The sequence below is a fragment of the Sciurus carolinensis genome, chromosome 17 (assembly GCF_902686445.1).
Source record: "Sciurus carolinensis chromosome 17, mSciCar1.2, whole genome shotgun sequence".
NCBI classification, from domain to species: domain Eukaryota; kingdom Metazoa; phylum Chordata; class Mammalia; order Rodentia; family Sciuridae; genus Sciurus; species Sciurus carolinensis.
Genome location: NC_062229.1, coordinates 50,445,781 through 50,468,018, shown reverse-complemented (window position 1 = coordinate 50,468,018; position 22,238 = coordinate 50,445,781). Strand labels below are relative to the sequence as shown.

The window sequence follows — 22,238 nt, the reverse complement described above, 5'->3', positions numbered from 1 at the left end:
ACCAACCTAGATGTCCTTCAATTGATGAATGGATAAAGAAACTGTGGTATATATATACAATGGAATATTACTCAGCCATAAAGAATGATAAAATTATGGCATTTGCAGACAAATGGATGAAATTGGAGAATATCATGCTAAGTGAGATAAGCCAATCTCAAAAAACCAATGGACGAATGGTATCGCCAATAAGTGGATGATGACACATAATGGGGGGTGGGAGGGGTTAGTGTTAGGGTTAGAGTTAGGGTTAGGGAGGGGGGCAAGAATGGAGGAAGGAAGGACTGTATAGAGGGAAAAGAGGGGTGGGAGGGGTGGGGGGAAGGGAAAAAATAACAAATGAATCAAACAGCATTACTCTATGTAAATTTATGATTACACAAATGGTATGCCTTTATGCCATGTACAGACAGAGAAACAACATGTATCCCATTTGTTTACAATAAAATAATAATAAAAAAATATATATATATAAAAGAAAAAAATAAATAAAATAAAATTAAAACATAAAACTTATTAACCTTATCAGACCAGTTCTTGAGTCTTCTTAAGTCTACTTTCTATGTGATATAGGCAGTAAGAATATCTTCTTCAACCTCAGCCAAAGAGTGTTTAAGAGTCCCCTCAAAGAGAACATGGATTTAAAAGCAATGGATCAACTACACATCCAAACTTATTAAAGATGGAAGGCATGAGGTGGTCCACCAATTCAGTGGTTCTTGGGTCTGGCTGAATTTTTTTTTTACACACAGATCCCCAATCCCCACCTGCAGACCTACTGACTGAATCTCCAGTGGGGACAGAGAGGCTTGGAAATGCATGTTTTCAACAAGCCCATGGTGAATCTGAGGATTGACAAGGTTTGGGAACTTCTCAAGTCCTCTGCCCACCTGGATCATTCCAGTATCTGGGAGTGGACAACCCCAGGCTCCAGTCACCGCTGAAGAGTTCCACATTCACTCTTCAGCTGAACCTAGTTTCTCTGTCAAAAGTCAACACAAATAGAAGCTATACCTTTTATTGCAAGTCAGCCCTTCAAAGATACAAAGCCAGCTACCTGGTGGCCCTTGCTTCTTCCTCCTCCAAGAAAGGTTATGCCCAATTGTTTTCAGCCACTTCCAGACACATCTTCTACCCATCTGTCCATGTTGCTCATCAAACATGGGGGTCGTGGTAGAACACGAGACTCCAAGACAGCCAGCCACAGATTGAAGAACACAGGGATCAGTACCTCCTGTGTTACATCTTCAGAAACGTGACCAAAACTACCTTTTCTAAGCCACCTCATTCAATTTATTTGTTCAGCCAATGTTTGTTAAAATCTCACACAAAAGGAACTAATGTGGATCCAGGGAGCATAAGTGTCAGAAAAGGCTGGATCCTTTTCACAGCAACTTGAAAATGTAAGTAATTCTAAGATAAAGCCAAATACGGTTGTTTCAAAAGGAGGGGAGAGCAAATCCAGCTGACGGTGTCACAGATGGCCCCATCAAGCTGGTGGCATTAGGAAGTGTGAGTATAAGGGTCTCAAAAATAAAGACCTGAGGTAGAGGAGGGTACTAGCAAAGGGTGGGCAAGAAAGGAAGTGTGATCTGAAACTCCAGTTCGACACAGCCCAGAGCCTTTGGAGGGGAACAGCAGGTACATCCTTGTCTTGCATTAAACTCTTTTTCATTAGAAGTGCTGTCAAATCAGATATTGCCCATTCTGTATTATTGATTCTTTTCATTTAAATGCCATTGAATTTTTATACTTAAATGTATCCTTATTACATTTTATTGTACTGGTTTTGGTTCAACATTCATAAACTAATAGATAATGAGATTGGAAAGGGTTTAAAAGAACAGTAAGCCTACCAAACAAGGAAACTAGATCAGTCATTTTCAAGTTTGACTTGTGTCTTTTTTCTTTATTCTTTTTTTTTTTTTTTTTTTTTTTTTTTTGAGTAGTAGTGGGATGCTTCCCATAAGCATCAGTTGTAATCTTATGCATCCAACATGAAAAAAACAGATAAATCCAGCTGGGTGTGGTGGCGCATGCCTGTAATCCCAGCTGCATGGCAGGCTGATGTAGCATGATTGCAAGTTTGAGGCTAGCCTGGACAGCTTAGGGAGACCCTGTCTCAAAATTTTAAAAAGTTAAAAGGGCTGGGGATGTAGTTACATGGTACAGTGCCCCTGGGCTCAATCCCCAGCACCACAAGATACAAACAAAACCAGATAAATTCAGAAAAAGCAGCCCTGGTTGACACTGGCATATGTGGATTATCCAGAGCCTTCTCCAAACACCACTGCAAATGTGCCTTGGTCCTCTTCCACTATGTCCAACTGGAATGCTTCTCAGATCCAAGAACATTCTTCAGATCCTCATGGCCACCCAGGATATCCCATGGCCTTCCATCTTGGGTCTCTGGTAGGAGTATCACCTTCTAGACCTCGGCACAAGACCCAGAGAAAGGACAAAGCCCAGGACGACATCATAGGCCCATGAACAAAGACCTCCCTGCAATTAAAGCGTGTCTTTGCTGAGCAAAGACTCTCAACACTCCATACATAGCCCCTAATGTTTAATTTAGCTTAATTAAAATTCTTGGCCAAGTGAATTTTTAAAAGAATATATTCCAATGCATGGTGATAACTAAACAACTATGAGAACATCCTCCAACCCTTTAGGCTCATTGATACTTCAGTTCTCTTTGGAGAACCATTTGCTCTAACTTCATCTTTGGCTCTTTTTAAAAAAACAACTTTGTTTATATTTTTTTATGTGGTGCTGAGGATCAAACCTGGTGTCTCACATGTGCCAGGCAAGTGCTCTACCACTGAGTCACAACCCCAGGCCCCACCTTTGATCTTAAGTTGCCTATGTACTTTAAAAGTTATCACAGGAGGCCTGCCTTAGTACATTTTCTGTTGCTATAACAAAATACCTAAGGCTGGGTACTTTATAAAGAGATTTATTTAGCTCACAGTTTGGGACCCTGAATACTCAAGATCAGAGAACTTCATATGTTCAGCCTCTGGTGAGGGCCCCCTCAGCTGGGTCACAACATGGCAGAGAAACAGAAAAGAAACTGGCTGCTTGCAGACAGTACCAAGCTTGTGGGATAGCCTCGCTTTATAACAACCTACTTTCACAAGAAGTTACTCTGAGAACAGCATTGATCCCAAGGGCAGTGTCTTCCTAACTTAATTACCTTGCACAAGATCCACCTCTTAAATGTTTTCAATACCAGCACATGGGGGACCAAACTTTCACGCATTTGAGTCTTTAGGGTACGAATCACATCCAAGCCATAGCAAGGCCACATGGAAAGCCTGAGAAGGAATGTTCAGCCCCTCTGAACAAAGACCAGCTCCTGGCTCAGATCAGCAAGGAAACAAGGATCTCAGCCTGAAACCATAAGGAATAGAATTTACCCACATATCAGAGTGAGCTTGCATGTGAAATCTACCCCAAAGCCTCCAAACAGGAACCCTGACCTGGAGATGCCCGATTTTGATCTTGTAAGACACTCAGTGGGACTGGGTAGAGTACTTGACTAGCGTTTGCAAGGCCCTGAGTTCAATGCCTAGAACCACCACCACCACAACAAAAAGTCCTAATTAGAAGACCCTGTCAGATAACTGAGCTGTGACACGGTCTTCTCCCCTCGATACTACTGGCTCTCAGGCCTTAGGGCTTGGGACCTGGCCTGGGATCTTCACCGCAGACCTTTGAACCACAACACTGGCTTCCCTGCATCTCCAGCTTGCAGACTGAAAGACGGCCTCCATAATCGCATGAGCCAAAGTCTTCTAATAACTATGTACCTGTACACCCATGTGTACACACTCTCTCCCGTTGGTCCTGCCCTTCTGGGGAGCCCTGATGCACACATCCTCCTTATGCTGCATACACCAAATGTTTTAAGCATACTATTTTTCAAAACCGCCCTTGTCAAATGACTTAAAACCGTGGTCATGTCTTTCTCACTCTTCCCCGGCAACGAGACTCTAAATTCACCGTGTCCCATGACCTCCACCAGAGAGGCACACTTCCTCTCCCGTCTCCTCCACTTTAAAAGGTCCCTGTGATTGAGGGGCTGACACCACCCCACAGAAAATATGACAACGGAAGAGAAATTGCTGATGGGTGTGGAAAAGCCCAGGGGCAGGGGCGGGGGTTCATTTTTCATGAGCGCAGTCCTTCCATGGAGTTAATAGCAATCAATCCGTCCTGCCCGAATTTCCTCCATCCATTAGGCGTCAGTTGCTGACACACCGTAGGAACTGAATGCATTCTACTGTCATGTACAACTAATAAAAATAAAAAAAATTTTTAAATTTTTGAAAGGCCTCACTTGCTCTTATTTGTACCCAGAGTGGAATAGGGACATCAGAGAGGAGAATGGAGCTTATAGAAGAGAAAAGTGTGTCTGTCATTCCTCTGTCCAGGCTTGCAACAAGTCCAGTCTTCTAAACACCTGTAGGAGCATCCCTTGCCTTTCTGGTCCCACTCAGTGGCACATGCTGTTGGCTGCCAGAGGCAACAGCCTCTGGATGCCCAAGTCCCACTTCCCAGCTGACACACCCTCTCCAGCTCCAGGGGACTGTGACTCTTGACAGGGTCCGTGACTCAGCCTTGCCCAAGGAGACCCAAAGGAAACACAGCTGAGGCTTCTGGGAAAGGTGTTTACTTGCTAATAAGGATGGACACATGGCAAGAAAACACTGATTCTGTTCTTTACTGTGCTCAATATGTTCACCTGTGATGTCTGGATCTGCTGCAGCCACCTTGTGACTAGAATCATGAGGCGAGCGCTGGCAGACAAGCTGAGGACCAGTGTACAGAAAGGTCACAGGATCTGGGTCCCTAAGGATGTCCTTAAGCTGCTGGAATAAAGTTCACTCTGCAACCACCTTGCTTTCCTCCAGACGTCCTGTTCAGTGAGATGAGGTGAAAAATACCTACTCCCTGAGCCATTTTTAGATGGACTTTCGGTGACTGACAGCATCCTAACCAATACCCATGACCACTGCCCTTGTTCTCTGACCTGGGAACCTCTCCCCACGCCTCTCTCCCCTCCATTCTGGTTCATCTCTCCAAACCACATGATTTAAGAACTAGTCATCCTGATGTATTACACTGAGGAAGTCCCTACCATGGTTCCCTTCAGCCCCTACAAGAAGTTCAGGATCTCTCCAGCACCACTAAGTTCTCACCAACTCTTCACATGCAAATAGGCTGTCAAGTACACCCTCCAGGGCATCCTTGGAGAGAGGTCCCCAGTGTCACACCAGGTTCCCAGGGCTGCTGTTTACACCAACTTGGTGGCTCACAACAGTAGAAATTTATTCTCTCACCGTTCTGGAGGCCAAAAGTCCCAAAGTAGTATCACTGGGCCCAAACCAAGGTCTTAACAGGCCTGCACTCCCTCTGGAGGCTCTGGAGAGAATCCACTCCTTGCTTCCGCCAGCTTCCAAGGCTGCGGGCATGCCCTGGCTTGTGGATGCATTACTGTCTTCTGGCTTTGCAACGTCTTCTTCCCTCCGTTATGCAAATCCCCCTCTGCCTCTGCTTATGTGGACATATCTGATTGCATTTAGGGCCTGTGCAGATACGTCCCATCTCAAGACCCTGAATTTTAAGGCCCATCCAGATAATCTCCCATCTCAAGACTGGCAAGGATCCTTTTTCCAAATAAAGTAACATTTATAGGTTTCAGGGATTAAGACCTGACATTGTTGGGGGGTATTATTCAGCCTGTTGTGTACCCCCAAATCCCCAACATCTTATTTTTACTCCTACATAATCTTCCACTTGGTACTAGCACCCCCCCCCCCAGGAAGCCAGAGGTCTAGCCATCATCTGAGTCCTCCACTGCTCCAATCCACACGACATTAGGGACCCCAAAACCAAGGGACTGCTACCAAGGAGGGAGAAGGTAAGTTCTGGATGAAAATTATGAGAAAGAGACTGCTATCCAGGGCCCTACTCCTCAGCATAGGACCAAGGCTCTGGTTAGAAGTCAGGACTTGATGACTTGATTTTGTGGATTTTTTTGGGTGGGGTGGGGGGTGGTCACCGTTTTTAAATATGATCCCTATGGTTTTGAGAAGACAAATGACTTACTTGGGGAACAAAGACTACGCAAACTAAGTTCTCCTCTGTTGAGTTCCTAGCGGTTATGAAGCCCTTTTTGGAGACCAGAAGAGAAAAACTTTCAAAAGTTCAAACACATTCAGTTCAGTATGGCTCTGTGGCAAGAACTGGAAGGGAAGCTGGTTCCAGGTGGAAGTGTCCCCCTAAAGTAAAAGTTGGAGAAACCAAGGAAACCTCCGTGACTGCAGAGGTTGGCAAGTGCGGATTTCTGAGGCTAGAAGTGGGTACCTGACTCTCCAGGAACAGTGACACAGTGGAGAGAGGAGAGAGGTTAAGGGGGAATGAGTCAGGTGCACAGGACTGTATTTATACACAGGGACCTTTGGAGATCCAGTTCAAAGCACAGGATACAAGGAAAAAGAACACTGAAGAGGATAAAAGTGCAATTATTCAACTCCTATTTTACCTCCTTTTCTACAGGGAATCAAGTAAAACTAAGGTCTAGGGCTGGGGTGCAGCTGATGGAGCACTTTCCTAGCACGCACAAGGCCCGGAATGGACACCCCGCACTGCAAGATAGATGAATAAATTCTAGGAGACTTCTGTCAACTATTTTCCCCCATTAACGGCATTGAGTTATTGGTATCTGTATTAGTCAGGGTTCTCCCAAGAAACAAAACCAACAGGATATATGTAAAGACATTCGTATCAGTTATCTATAGAAACTTATTTGAAGAATTGGCTCACACGATTGTGGGGGCTGGCAAGTTCCAACGTTTCAAGGAAAGGTTGACAGGTTGGAAATTGCAGCAGGACCTCATATTGTAATCTTCTCGAGTCTGCAGGAAGAATTCCTTCCTCTTCTGGGGACCTCAGTCTTTTCTCTTGAGGATTTCAACTTATTTGACAAGGCCCACCCACATCATGAAGGGTCATCTGCCTTAGCCTTCCACTGGTGTGAATACTAATCACATCTAAAAATATCTTAAGCAACATCCAGACTGGTGTTTAATCAAACAGCCATACTGGCACATAAAATGAACCATCACGGTATCATTCTGCAACTTTTTCTTCTTCACATTTTCTGGAAGTCCTGGTGTCAGTTTAAGGTGAATGACCTCCTCCCTAATAATGTATCATCCTTTATTCAGTCATTCCCCTACTGATGGACATGTTTGGTGTTTCTTTCTATTCGTAATGCTGAGATGACATCCTCACGTGTACATTCTTGGGAACACATGCATATGTTTCTCTAGGAGAGATGAACGAGAGATTCGGAGCTGCTCAATCATGGGTGAGGTGGGAATTTTAAAAATTTAATAGAGGCTGGTGATCTGTCCTCTAAAGCTCCAGCCTAGAGATCTAAGGAAAGGGGACAGCACACTGGTCTGTCACTCTCAGGGCCAGGTGGGACACAAGGAGAGGATAAAAGTCAAACCACTGAGAGTTGCTACAACAGATCATAGGTACGTGGAGCCTGGCCCATGCCCGCTGCAGTGACGAGCAGCCACCTGGGAGGGCTGTGTGTCTCCATTCCTGTCCTTTTCATGGGAATGATTCTTCACAGAAAAACCATCTGAATGAATCACAGGGAAAAGGCAGAGAATGGCCGACTTTGGCACCAAAGGCTATGATCTCAAAGCCAAAATAATTATCTTGGAGAAACCATGGCAATGAAAAAAAAAAAAAAAAAAAAAAAAGCCAGATGGTTAAAAAGAACAAATATTGGCTTCTTTGTCAGAGCAGAAGGAGGTGCGTTCTAACACCCTAGAAATGGATGGGTTTTTTTTTCCTGGAAAATTCTAGTGTGGATTCTTCAAAGAGATGGTTGGGAGTCTCTGGAATCAACATCGATCCCCAGAGCCCAGCAGAAGCTCATGAAGCACAGGTGAGACCCAACGTACTGTGGCGCAGGATTAAGGGACAGGATTTCAATTACAGCAACACTGTCTTACATAGCCTCTCGTGAGACCCTCAGGGATAAATAAGATGAGGAAATATACTGGGCCCAAAGGGTCATCTGAAATGCCTACAGAAGGGTCAGGTTAGCGCTAGGGACTGGAGGAGAGACCCCCACAGCACGCCAAGGGGCAGTGACCTTGATCCAGTCTGTTCAATGCTGGGATGACATGGGAACCACTTTACATGTGCAACTTCAGAGAAGCCCAAGCTAGGATGGCCCTCCAAATCCAGGATGATGTAACCATGACTATGAATGTCCCAACAGGCTAGAAAAAGAGCAGAAGTTAATAGAAGGAGATGAACAACAGACAGAACTGAGGATGGAGAAGAGTTGCCTTCCTGGCACTTCACGGGACCAAACATGATGTCTTAGAGGCCGTCATGGGTGCCTCCACGCCATGTCCCTCTTCGGTACACTAGCAGAAGTCTACAGTCCAGCCCAGGAGGTCAGGGCCTCAGGGGCAGCAGCTGCTCTCCAGTCTACCTGTCACGCCCTTCTGCCAATCACCAACGGAGCACATTGGTGTAGGACCCGTGTGTTCCCAGGCCTGTTTAAGTCAGTTAGACCCAGTGCCAGCATTACACATCTTAATTTAAGTTATCTAAATTGATAAACACCAAGTGCACAAAAAATGTGTCTCTGAAAACCAAGGTGAATCCTTCACAGAGATCCAACGAAGGATAGCTGGTTAAAAATGACCAACTCTGGAGCCACACTGGGTGGTGCACACCTGTCATTGCAGCAATTCAGAAGGGGGAGGCAGCAAGTTCGAGGCCAGCCTCTTGGCAACAGAGAGAGAGACCCTGTGTCAGAAAAGGCTGGGGTCTGAGCTCAGTGGTAGAATTCCCATGGATTCAATCCTTAGTGCCAAAAAAAAAAAAAAAAAAGGAAAGAAAGAAAGAAATTAGATGACTGTGATGGAATTAGATGTGGGGGAGGGGAGACTGGAAAAGACTAGAAACAAATCAAGACAATGGGCTCTGTAGTCAGACCCTTCTGTTCTACTTTCAAGAAACGAACGCCGCTCACTGTTGGTAGCACACCTCGAGCGGGGCTTATATAAGACAGGTGAAGTGGAATTCCAATAAGCGGAACCCAAATTCAAAATGACTGGCAAGTGGATGTGGATTTCCACATTTTACATTAAAATAAAATGTTAGGTATAAATATGATCTTAGGTTCTCTGTCTCTGGCCTCTTCAAGGAACCCACCCGCTCCATACCAACTGCATCTGCTATGTGTGCTTTTTCCACAAGTTTATGTTCTTTTCTGGCACCAAATGTCAACAGGAGCACTAGTGAGCTAGAACACAGTCCAGGGAGAGGGACGATGATGGAGAAAGCTGGACGGACATCTGGAGGTGTCCACAGACTCTGATGGGCTGTCCAGTCCAGATGCACAGAGAAGAGGGCCTCTGTCAGCCCGTCTTGCTCTTTACCTGTTCACCTTGCAGTCCTTCCCCTTCCTTCCAAAGAATCACCATTCCTGCTTACGCTCCGGGTCGTAAACTCCAGGAAAGTCAACAAAATATCTACTACAAAGGCCCTATGAATGGACCCTTACCTTCCTCACAAATGCTTTTAAATCTTAAGCTGTGGGTTTGCAACTGAGAAAAACGCAGCCATCTGTATTTGACAGCCCAGCGCCCAACCCTCTGGTTTTAGAAGGGAAGGCAGTAGGTAGAGGATCTGTCTCACTGAGGATCCAGGAGACTGATAAAGTGGTGTTTGCTGAGGGCTTACTCTGTGCCAGGTTCTAAATAGTTTCTCCTTTAAATTTTCATCAATTTTGACACACTGTTACCAGTATCTCCATTTATAAAACTGAAAAATGGAAAAACAGGGATTGGTTTGCTTTTCCTACACTCAGTTGCTCAGCTGGGAGTTGGGGAGCCAGGATGCTCTCCTTGGCCAGACTCCGGAACCTACACCCTCTTCTCAACATGCCGCACTGTCTGCAGAGCTAAGAGCCGGGTCGGCTTTCTGGTGAAGTGGTGTGCGCCGTGCTCATGGTGTGTGTAAGGAGGGAAGCCAGGGTGAAGTGGCAGGGTTAGAACGGTGCCCCTGCAAACAGAGCTGGGGTACAGGGACAATGAGGCAGGAGAGGGGCAGAGCAGTTCCAGTGGTGGGAAAAGAGAGAGAGCTGGAAAGAGTGTTTTGTGGTCAGAGTCCAAGAGGTTAGGCGCTGGTCTGGGAGGACAGTGGTTGCCAGAAAAACAGGGTCAACTAGAAGCCAAAAGGGACCTGCCCAGGGCTGAAACAGGAAAGAGCTTTCCCACAGGTCAAAAGGGTGGGGAAGAGAGGAAGTAGCTGGACTCGGTAGTGGAAGATGTGAGAGCTGGACAAATACCCACATGCCCTGGAGAGGGGCTCTCTGTGGGTTGGAGCAGGGGTCTGATAGCCTCTGTGAAGAGCTTAGCCATAGAAAAAACTGTCCCCAAGTGAACATTGTGCTGGTAGCAAGCTCTAAACACTAAATTCCTCCAAGGCTGGAATTCTTAAAGTGTGGTCCCTAGACCAGCAACATGGGCTCACTTGACAATTTGCCAGAAATGCAGATTCTTGGCCCCTCAGATACACTGTTATAGACTGAATGTTTTGTGTGCCCCACCCCCACCAATTCACATTTCAAGGCCCTGACTCCCATAGTGCAGATGGGGCTTCTAAGGAAGTAAAGTTAAATGAAACAATAAAGGCAAGCCCCTGATCCTATAGGATTAGTGTCCTCATGAAGAGACATATCAGAGGGTTCACACGCTCTGCCCACCAGCATGCTCAGAAGAAAGGCCATGTGAGGACAGAGTGGCCACCTACAAACCAGGAAGAGAGCTCTCACCAGAAATCAAATCCTGGTCAAAAACTGATCTTGGACTTTCCAGATGTGAGAGAATAAATTTGCCGTGTAAGCCACCTCATCTGTGATATTTTGTTCTGGAAGCCCTAGGAGATTAGGATACCTACTCAGGAGGAAATCATGAGGTTAGAACCGAGACATCTGTTTTAAAAAGCTCTCCAGGTGATTTTGACACAAAATCAATTTCGAGAACTAGTCTACCCGTGGGCAGAATCAAATGGCCTACAACCTAATTCGGAGAGCGTTTATTGGAATGCCTTGGAGAACAGAGATGAGTATTTTCAGGCCAATGCATGGAAAATCAGTCCATATGTAGGAAGGGGGGGGGTCCTTTTATTCAGCAGGAAGTGACCTGTGAGCTGGGTCCTGAAGACTGCCCATGCCAGCTACAGGGGGAAGAGACCCCTGTAAGATGGCAATCTCAGAGGCTGGTGCTGCTAATGGGGGCTGGGAGCTGCTTCCACTATGGGAAATTCAGAGCTGCTTCAGAGAACAGAGGGAAGAGCAAGCCTGAAGACTGGTACAGAGAAAAACCAGTGAACAACAATAAAAATTATATTATAAAAATTAATAAGACTTGTTTCTGCCTAATTGGCAATCTTTGTATCATAATGGTGAAAGGTGAAGAAATAAAGGCTCATCCAGTGGATCTGGTAAAGCTTAAAACTAGCTCTCCAAAGAGGGGTTAAAAAAAAAAAAAAAAAAAGAATCCAGGGGTTGCCAATTTCCATCATGGTCAATTTCAAATTACCAGCCTGATGTCACTGAATGTGGAGTTTGGGAGAGAGGTGCAGAACTGGTTTTGAGGACTAGTAAATGCCACTGAGCCGACCATAGATCTTTAAAACCCAATTTCCAAGGATTCCTGAAGGGGGGAAACAGCGCCCAAAACTAATATCAAAGAGATGATGGCATCAAAATAAAACATCAAAATGAAAAAAGTTCAAACATCTGATAGAGAAAGCAGATGAACAAACATAATGAAAATCAACCTGCAATTCCAGAAAACAATTGTGAATAAACATTACTCTTTCCTGATGGAACATCTTAACCATACAAGTGATCTCTTTTTTCAACTATAAAAGACAACTATCTCCTTATTTTAGTCTATAATCTCATCTCCCTCCCACAAACATTTTATGTACAGATGACGCATACTTACAGTGGTTGGACTTTTTCAGACAATGGTTCAAAAGTTATATGCATTCAATAAAAACCATACATCCGATTTTGAATGAGCTCCTTCCCCAGGCCAGTGACAGGTAAGATGATACTCTGAAGGGCTGGGCAAACGCAGGGAGGTGCAGCTCCCAGTCAGCCACACAATCATGAGGAGAAACAACTGGAACTTCACTGTGTGCTAAGTAGGGTGCTCAATAGGCTAGGCATATCAAAGGCATTTTTGACCTCAAATATTTTTTATTTCAGATGTGTTAATGATTACCCCATCATAAGTGAGGGTACCTCTGAGTTCACCTATACTCTAGGTATTCACCAAGGCTGCAGTTTCAAAGGCTGGAGAAAGACAAATCCGTGAGTACTCTTTCCCTTATGCCCCTCATCAAATCACCACAAACCTCTACAGAGTCCTTCTAGACCATCCTTCTAGACATTGCTCCCCCCTTCCCACAAAAGAGATTTTATTAAGTGGACAGAGTGTCTGCCCACAGGGTGAGAGAGAGACAGAGAGAGCGCACACAAGAGAGAGAGCAAGGGAGAGAGAGCTAGACATTGGTTCTTAATGGAGTGAAGCATCAGAATCTCCCGGAAAAGTTTTCAAAATACAGTAGAGTTTCTGACTCAGTAGGTCTGCGTTTGGGCCTGAGAATCTGAATTTCTAACAACCGTCCAGGTGGTGATGATGCAGCTGGTCCGGGGACCACACTTTGGGAACCACGTTTGAGACAAGCACTGCCATTAAGTCATCTTTTTTGAGGAGACCACAAAGCCCCTCCCTGAATGGCCACATCCAGAGGCCAAGGAGATCCACTCATCCCTGTGGCCTGCCAATCACTTCCACACACGCACATTTCTGGGTGCAGTCGCGTATCACTACTGTTGCAGAGAAAACTGAATGGTCCTGTTTTAATCGGGTCCTGCTACTCTGCTTTATTTTATTTCATAACTCCCCCTCCCCACTCCTGGCCTTTTCCCGTGGGCTGGATGAGCAGCACTGTGCCAGTGGAGAAAGTGCAGGGTCCTGAGCGGTCACACGCCCCGCCCACACTGGGCCCTGCATTCTGGACTGGGCCTCGCTTCCTCCAGACTCCAATTCCAGTTAGGGGCTCAGAGGCCGGAGAGAGTCTGGGGCACGAGGGTCTCATGAGAGTCACTGACGGAGCCTGATTGAAAACCAGCTCATCACCTGATTTCTGATTTCCTTTACAACATACACCCTCAGGACTTCTGGCCCCTCTACCAACGGGCCCTGGATGCTGTGGACGTCACAAGGCTTGTTTTTGATTATTCCAGCTTCTCTGTGTCCTCACAGTTGGCACACTACAAACAATTATTCCCCATCACTGCTGGAATGAGGCTTGGCCTCAGCAGCCCAGCTCCTCACTTCACACCCCCTGGGAACTGCTGTGGCTTAAAGGTTGAGTAGCAGTGGCCTGGGGGCATCTAATTTCTACCCACTAACCAGGCACCAGGGACTGCCTCAAGGCTGCAGGCATGGCAGAGACAGCCGGTGTGGCCAGCACTAGCTGTCTGGGGGCCTGTGTGCCCCACAAAGAGCTACATCCACCTCTGTCTCACTCTGGCCTGGAGAGCCCTGGGGTAGTACCAACCCTGGGCCCTCAGGGCATTCAGAAATCAGTCCTTGATGTCCAAAGATTCCCTTTACATCCCAGATGCTGTATGCACAAGACTGGTTTACAACTTCTGCACTTCATAGCTGGACAAAGGTCAGCGAATCTTAGAAGTCGGTCAGCTCCTTCAATGCACCAGAGGACCGTGGCCAGAGGAATTCCTCTGCCCATGGCTATTTGGTGGCCTCACGGTTCATCATTTCTCAGATACATAATGCGACACTGAATGCATAAACCTTGGGTGTGGGACTTCATCTCTCTGTGCCTCAGTTTCCTAACTGTAACACTGGGGCGATCACAGCACATATCTTATAGGTTTATCATGAGGATTAAGCCAGCTCCTGGGCAGAAGTCTCTTCTAGGGATGGCTGGCAGAGGGAGGCCAGGAACTGTAGCTCCAAAAACAGCATTGCTCTTATTATTACGGAGGCCACAAACTATACACTTCCCTCATTATGTCACGTAGAGTTTTCAGTGATGTGCAAATTAATGAAAGACGACTCTTTCTACCTGACAGTCTGGCACATGCAACATAGTTAATTTTGCAGAATGGGACTAGTGAGGCCCACCCCTACCTGGGCGGGGAGGCCTGGGAGGACTAAGGGGGTCCTCATAGTGTTTACCCAGGTGAGCTCCATTTCAGACCAGAGCCACAGCTGAGCCCCACCATCAGTTGGTCTGTCAGTTGCATGGAGCAAGCAGATAAAACAATCGCCGCCCAAACAAAAGAAGCGCCCGCTGCCAGCCCCACACTTACTTCCAGGACCGTCCATTGTTCAACAACAATAGCATCATAGCCCTGTATGGTTTTGCTATCTTCTGTGGAAACAGCTTCAAAGATGAATACTCCATCTGTCAAGCCGGGTAAGGAATCTGTGGAAAAGAAAAAAAAAAAAAAAAAAAAAAAACCAGGGGGGCTGTGTAAGCCGTCTGTGGCAGAAGCCTTACAAGCAGCAAAATTTTCACTGCATTCATTAATAATCCCAATCAGAACATCTTTTCAGCATGTTAATTAAAGAAGGCACACACAGCCATAGAGTCTAGCCCCATCAGAATGAATGAGACTAATTTACCTCGCAGTTTTGAATAATATCCTTGATTTTATGAGCCCACATTTCATTGTTAGCAATCACCATTGATTTCACGCGTTTACCTTCCTTTTCACACTCCAGCGTCAGGATGCGCTGGGGAGAACTTATCCAGGGTAAAACACGTCCATTTGGAGGCATCTTTTTTTTTTTTTTTTTTTTTTAAGAAGAAAACTATATTTAGGTGAGGGGGATTTTTTTTTTTTTTTTTTTTTAAGGAGGGGTAGATGCAACAAGATCTGAGCCTGTCGGGAGCCTTCGAGAAGCGTTGATTCTAGGAGACTCACATGATGTGGCTGTTGTATCCATGACATTTCAGGCAGCTCTTGTCAAGAGGTGGAATCAGGTGGGGGAGGTCGGGGGGGGGGTGGATCTAAATGACTGACCACTGAAAACCTTTCCTTGAGCAATTGCTCTGGTCAAGGCATTGGGTTCTGAGTTCTGTACAATTCAACAACCACATATTAAACACACAGAGACGGTCATGGGCAATGGGGGTTTAAAGAAAAATAGAACAGGGTCCTGTCCCTGCAGAGGATACAAAGGGAAGCCTCTTCTGTCCTTTCTATGTTCAGGTTCCTAGATGTCCTAGATTCATTTAGATAAGATTGTGGAAAAAAGGGCAGATTTAGAAGCCCATGGTCTGGGTCCAGGCTCTTTCAAGGAAAGTTCTGTGGCCCTCTCAGGAGCTTGGCTTCTCATCTGTGAAATGGGGTTGTGGACAGATACTTCCTCCTAGCCTCTAGAGTCTACCAACACTGCTCCATCATACTTTATGGGCTGAACTGTATCCTGTCCACATTGGTAAGTTGAAGTCCCAACCTCCAATGTGAACATATTTGAAGATAGGGCCTTTAAGGGTCATTAATGTTCAATGAGGCCTTAAGGTGTGTGACCCCAATCCAAATGGACTGGTGTCCCTGGAAAGAGAGACAGACAAACACTCACACACCAGAGATCTCTCCTAGTCCCCCACCCTGGGTGTATACCCTTGGCCATGTAAGGACTCAGCAAGATGGCAACTGCCTGAAAGCCAAAAAGAGAACCCTCACCAGAAACCAACCCTGCTGGCACCTTGATTGTGGGCATCCATTCTCCAGAAATGGGAGAAAATAGACATCTATTTACTTTATAAGCCACCCAGTCTGTGGTATTTTACTATGGTGACTCTAGTTGACTAATACAAATAAAACAGTGCCTGTTTCAACAATATACTATTTTCAAAGGACAATTTTTAATAGAAGAAATCCATATTAATGTGACTTTTTTTTTTTTTTTTTTTTTTTTTTTTTTTTTTTTTTTTGGCAGAGAGGGAAGGGAGACAAATTCAGAAAGTTCCCTAAATCACACTGGAGTTCCTAGAACTGTATTTTCCAGAAGTGTCTCACACACAAATGACAAATGTGAACACTCAACTATCTGTAGTGTGTCTTCCTACAGACTCCCATAAACAAAATGAAAAGGTCATCAACAGGAGAAAATCATTTACAAGCATAACAAAAATTAATATGAGGCTAAGCTTAACATTCTTCATATATAAAGTGTTTACAGATCTATAATTAAAATATTAGAAACAGGCAAAGACTATGAACTAACAATTATTTAATTCTCTCTCCATAGCTAGCAAATATTGGGAAGAAAACCTCAAACTCTTTTTTTTTTTCCCCTCAAATCAGCAAAGTTTGAAAAGAGAATTCTCACTATGAGTAGAGGTATGTGAATATGGAAAAATAAGGGGATAAGGGAATTTTGACTGTACCATCTTTTTAGAGGGCAATTTAATAATGTCTGAAGTGCCTACCACAAAATTTGACCCAGAAATCCTACCTCTTTTAGCTTGTCCTGAGGCAATAATCACCAGTGCCATCAAATAATTATCTACAGTCATCTTTTATAAAATTACTTAAAAACTTAATCGAAATGTGCAATAATCCAAATATTCAATCATGGAAAAATAGCTAAATAAATCATATTTCCAAACAAATACTATACTGTTTTCCCCAAAATACCCTGGGAATTTAATCTTTCAGGAGAATGCTTCACATACAATATTATGGGGGAAAGAAAACAGGATATGAAATTGCAGTATGAGCTGAGTAGAGTTCATATTTTTTATGTTAAAAATGTGAATTTTTATGTTAAAAATGTCCAGACAAATAAACTTTAAGAACATACAGAAGATCCTAGAAATAGGTGCGAGTGGTGGAATCAGGTATAATTTGAATTTTCTCATTATCCTCCTCTGCAGCGTTAATCTAAGAGTCAGACAGGTGTGGCAAAGTAAATGGACAGCACTCCTGTGCAGCTCTGGAAAGCAGAATTAGATTCCAAACACTGCAGAAACAATGGGGACACCATCTAAGCGGAGAGGACCTTCCTTAGAGTTAAGTCTAGAAATGGAAGATTGGGCCTCAAAAGGGTAAGCAACATGTTCCTGGAAACACTCAAGCTCACCCCAAGTGACCTTCTGGCTACTGGCTGGTTCATTCTGACACCTCCTGACCACCATTATGTGCTGAGCTCTCTGTGGTCACTGGAGATCTCTGAAGCAGCAAGATAAAGTCCCTGTCACCACAGAGCTTACCTTGCCATGGAGAAGGGAGACAAGAGCAGAACCTCAGAAGCGACAGTGCTATAGGAATAGTGAGCTACAAGGAGAGCCAAGGTGGAGGGGTGCCAGTGACTACTTCTTTCTGAAAGGTGTGCTCAGGTTAGGGCTTTCCGTTCTGAGTAGAAACAGGAACTGAATTAAGCAAGTAAGGGGTATGGATCTGCAGGGTTGGAGACCCAGGAAGAGGAGGGAGCAGCCTTCATGTAAAAGCAGAGTAGAAAGCAGCCAAGGACCGATGAACCACAGAATCATGAGGGACATCAACACTGAAATGACTGATGGGGAGAAGAGTGAATAAGGGGTTTATCCATGTGGCTTGGTTGACCTATGGGATGCAAGCGGGTGAGATACAGAGGCTAGAAGAGCATGCGTGTGGTTTAGCTTGATCTCCCACGTCTCTGCTACCACTGTGAAAACCAGTTAGTTCCCGGAAGATAAACAACACATGAAGTAGAGCTGCCCCAAAGGTGCCGGCTTGTATTAGTTGAACTACAGATCTGTGAGTGTGCCTATCTGAGATCATCAGGGCTGCCAACAAAGCAGCTCAGGCTAACCAGAAAATCCAGGGGGATAAACCCCTACTCTCTACACCAGTGAGTTCTGAAGCGGATTGTTACACAGCATTATTGTGGCAACAGCTGACTGATAACAGTGCCCAACCTATATGAGACCAGTGTGCTCTCCTCAGCCTGGGGGATAGGGATAGTCTTTATTCCAGAACGACACAGAATCCTGAACAACCTAATAAACCATGGCAATGAGGGTGTTTCCTGGAGCATAGAAGCCTTATCCAGATAATAACTCAAGCTGGTAAGAAAACGTTCCATTTCCAGTAAAATCCCTATGGGCAAAGCAATGCCATGCACCAGTTTCTTATTTCCTATTTGGAGAGTCTGTTATTAAATAGCCTCAGCAAATGTAAGCTTGCCTCTTTCATCTGCTTCACAGAATAGATTCCCCCAAGTGTTAGTTCACAAGCCTCCTGGGATGGTTTTTATAGGTGACCTGGGAGAAAGAGCCACTCCTCAGATGACCATATGACAAGTATTTCAGGGTCCAGGACAAGCAGCTTAGTCAAAACTCTCAGCAATACTCCAGAGTTGGAGCCTCTGTCACAACAGGGTTGCCTGAATAAACCCCTTTAAATAAAGCATCCCAGTCCTGACCTGGGGATGTTTGGGACCAGAACACTCAGTAATTCCTTTGGGATCAAATCAACATAACACATATTTCCTCGAGGCTTCTACAATAATGTGTTATAGTCAGCCCCTCGATCTGCAGGTTCCACAGCCATGGATTCAACCACTACAGATCAAGTTGAAAAGGTTGTAATGAACAGGTATACACTTTTCCCCTTCTCCTAATTCCCTAAACAATACAACTATTTACATAACATGCACATTATATTAGATGTTATAAGTAATCCAGGGATGACTTAAAGTATACAAGAGGATGTATGTAGATTATCAGCCATTTTAGAGTAGGCACCTGAGCCTCCGTCCACAAATTTTGGCATCTGAAGGGTGGTTCTGGAACCAAGCCTCTGTAGATACCAAGGGATGATAGTAATCTAATCTCCAAAGCTTCTACACACACATCTCCTCAATGGAGGACCTCAAGTCCCCTAGGCGTGCCTACCACGTGCTTTAAGTACTAAAGTGCCCAGTTCAACATAAATAACATAATGGGCTTTCACCTGCCAACAGCTGAGTGCAGCAGAGTTGGGACCAGGAAGAGGAAGGGGTCACTTACAGTCCATCCAGACTTCCTCTCTGCCTCCTGCCTGGCTTCCCCTCCTTCCTCCCAAGTTCCAGGCCTAGGAAGGGGGCTGTGTGGGTCCTCATTCACCATCTGCTCTGTGCACTGCCTGCCTCCCACCCCTCCACCCAGGCTCTGCTCACCAATTCCAAAATGCTGATTCACCTGCTTGGCTAAGAAGCAAGTTCAGAACAGCTGTCAAAATTTGGTCATCTGTAACAGCAAAAAAGTCAATGAACCACAGAGAGCAGACAGCCAGGCTTTTAAAGAGCCCCTTGTTTTGACGGCCCTGTCCACTCCCCATGTCCTCATTACCTTCACGGCTCAGCCTCTCTGAAATGTGCACCGAGTTGGGTATAAATAGGTCTATCTGAGAGTGAAGCCTCCCGATGTAGAAAGGTTAAACTGCCCTCCGTCTATGGAAAACATTCCATTATCACTGCATTTTTTATTAAAGTAAAGATGCTCCCCTACTGTGCACAAAAAGCTATTTGCTCTGGTATTGTATAAATATTTGATGCTGATCTTTTGGCAAAAGGCCACCTTGACATTCCAAGCTTATGATTTACAAGAAGGATGTGGGAAAAGAAGATCTGCCATGCTATCTCAAGAGGTAAGGTCTATGAGGCAACCACTCTCTCCCATAGGCGTGAAGACTCTGCCCATCAAGCTGGACCCTTGTGTTGCTCTCCAGAGTGTAACCTGGAATGTGCACGCCAGGGCAAGCAGTCAATGTATTCGGTCTACTTTTGCAGGTTTACAAACAAATGTTATTATTCTCCTTTTAACAGGCGAAGCTGGACAAACTGTCCACACTGGGGAGCAGGATCGTGGATTCCTTGCTCTCAGGGCCCTGTTCCCCACTGGAAACTGCATAATGTTCTCAGTACTGTGATTCCAGGAATGGCACTGGCCAACCACAGAGCCATAATTGCACATGTGGTCATGCCGAGGTGCAATCCAGTGCAAACCTAATCACTGGCCAACCAATCTGGGACAACTGTGGCATGTTGCTATCCAATCATGCTACTACTAATGTGCTCCATTAACTGAAGAACGAGCAGGCTGCTGCCTTCTCTTACCTCTTGAACCCCCCACTGCTGCTCCAGGCCTGCGTGCCTTTAGGATTCTCATTTTGAAATGCTGAAGCATCTAGAGAAGGTGTTACTCTTCTTCAGTGACAGCAGGGATTAGCCTGTAAGTTTCAGTGTCATGAAACTGACTAGAGTATTTCTGGCTGAATGTGAGGCTCTCTGCCCACCTGGGTTCATGGCTTCTCATAGAATCCTCCTAAAATTTCTGCAAGCATCATCATTCCCTTTTAGATGAGAAAAGGGAGATGATGAAACTTAAATAATTTGACCATGTTCAAATGGAATGCAAGGGTCAAACTAGATCTGAAATGTGGTTGGTTTGATCCCAAAGCCTGTGCTCTTGTGACAACTAAGAAACATTTATTGAGCTACTACTAAAATGAGCCAGATGCAGGTGATGGACAGACAGACTAGATTTCTAGTCATGGAGCTGGTGCTCTCTGGCCATTGCACTGTACCCTCTGCCTTGGTGTTAGGGTGTTCAGGCACTGAGATGCTAAGAGTGGCCCAGGGAATTGCAAGCATGACTGTATAAAATATATGTTTCTCTGTCTTTAAAATTTGAAATATGCATTTTTTTTAACGTCTGTAGGATATGCTAGGTGTCAGAAAATGTGGGGTAAATACACAGTGCCACTTGGATTTAGATGAAGCTGGGACATCAGGGAATTCTCCAGGATGATGTAGTGGGGGTTGGAATGGAGAGACATGGGCATAATGTGACCCCTGTGTCACACAACATGCAGATCACTGGGAATGTACTCTAGTCAGATTTTCATTTATCAAGGTTGTAGAACTAACTTCTGTTTAAAGGAAATAGTGGCCAAAAAAAAAAAAAAATGACAATAGCTGGGCATGGTGGCACACACCTATAATCCCAGCAGCTCAGGGGGCTGAGGCAGGAGGATCTTGAGTTCAAAGCCAGCCTCAGCAACATGAGGCACTAAGAAACTCAGTGAGACCCTGTCTCTAAATGAAATACAAAAGTAGCTGGGGATGTGGCTCAGTTGTTAAGTACCCCTGAGTTCCATCCCTGGTTAAAAAAAAAAAAAAAAAAAAAAAAAAAGGTGATTAAGGACCCCACGAGGCACTGATCCAGACAGATCTAATGCAGGACATTCTGCAGGATATGAGGCTAGCTTCCTCTGAAGCAAGCAGGGGCAGAGAAAAGGACGCTCCCAGGTGAAGAGAGATGTGAGGACAGGGTCATCTTGTGCAGCATGTGTTGCGGGACTGGATTCTGGTTTGGACAATCAGCAATAAAAGGCATTTTTTGAAACAAAGAGAGGAAGGACCACCAGGGTAAGAAAGGGCAAGGACAGGAGGAGGGCAGGGCAGGGGCAGGGAGAAGGCCAGGGGAGCAGAGTGAAGGTGGAGATGGGTGAGGGCAGAGTAAGGAATGCAGGGCAGGTGACAGAAGGGGCCAAGGCAGGGCAGGGAGAGATGAAGGTGGCAGCCAGCTCTGTGGCCGGTGATGGCAGCAGGGACTTGGTGAAGCCCTTGGTGAGGAAAGAGCCTCCCAGCCAGGCCTTTGGGTGGGGCCTCTCCCACTCCTCATAAAGAGCCCGGTCAGGAGGGTCCCTCCCCGTCCCTAGAAATACAGACTCTGGCCTTCGCCTCACTGTATGGGGGGCTCCTGAGGCTGCTGTCTGCTCTGCCATGTGGTCCCTGGGCTCATTCCTGCTGTTCCCTAATGGCGACCTATGAGCCTTCCTCTCCCCATCGGCAGGCCACCCATGACCCTGTTGGTGGCCTCAACCTCCCACCACATAGCCACCTCTCTCCTCCCCTGGCCTCACTCTTCCTTCCTCTCACTGCCTGGCCATGTTCTTACCAGCTTGCAACCTTGACAATGACATAATGTCTCTGTGCCTCAGTTTCCACATCTATGCTGTATTCCACTGGACTGAGGACTGAATGAGGTGCTGTTAGAAACACCTGGAGCAGTACCAGCACTGAGTCCTGCAGGCCCAGGTC

General features: G+C 45.5%; 1 protein-coding gene across 2 annotated transcripts in view; it reads right to left on the bottom strand.

Moving 5' to 3' along the window:
• Rftn1 (raftlin, lipid raft linker 1) overlaps positions 1-22,238 on the bottom strand; it is a 201,752-nt gene that overhangs the window by 29,833 nt on the left and 149,681 nt on the right. For both annotated transcript variants that reach the window (XM_047532384.1, XM_047532383.1), the window contains exon 7: positions 14,468-14,583. In XM_047532384.1, the coding sequence (XP_047388340.1) occupies positions 14,468-14,583 (116 nt within the window). The remainder of the gene's footprint in view (positions 1-14,467; positions 14,584-22,238) is intronic.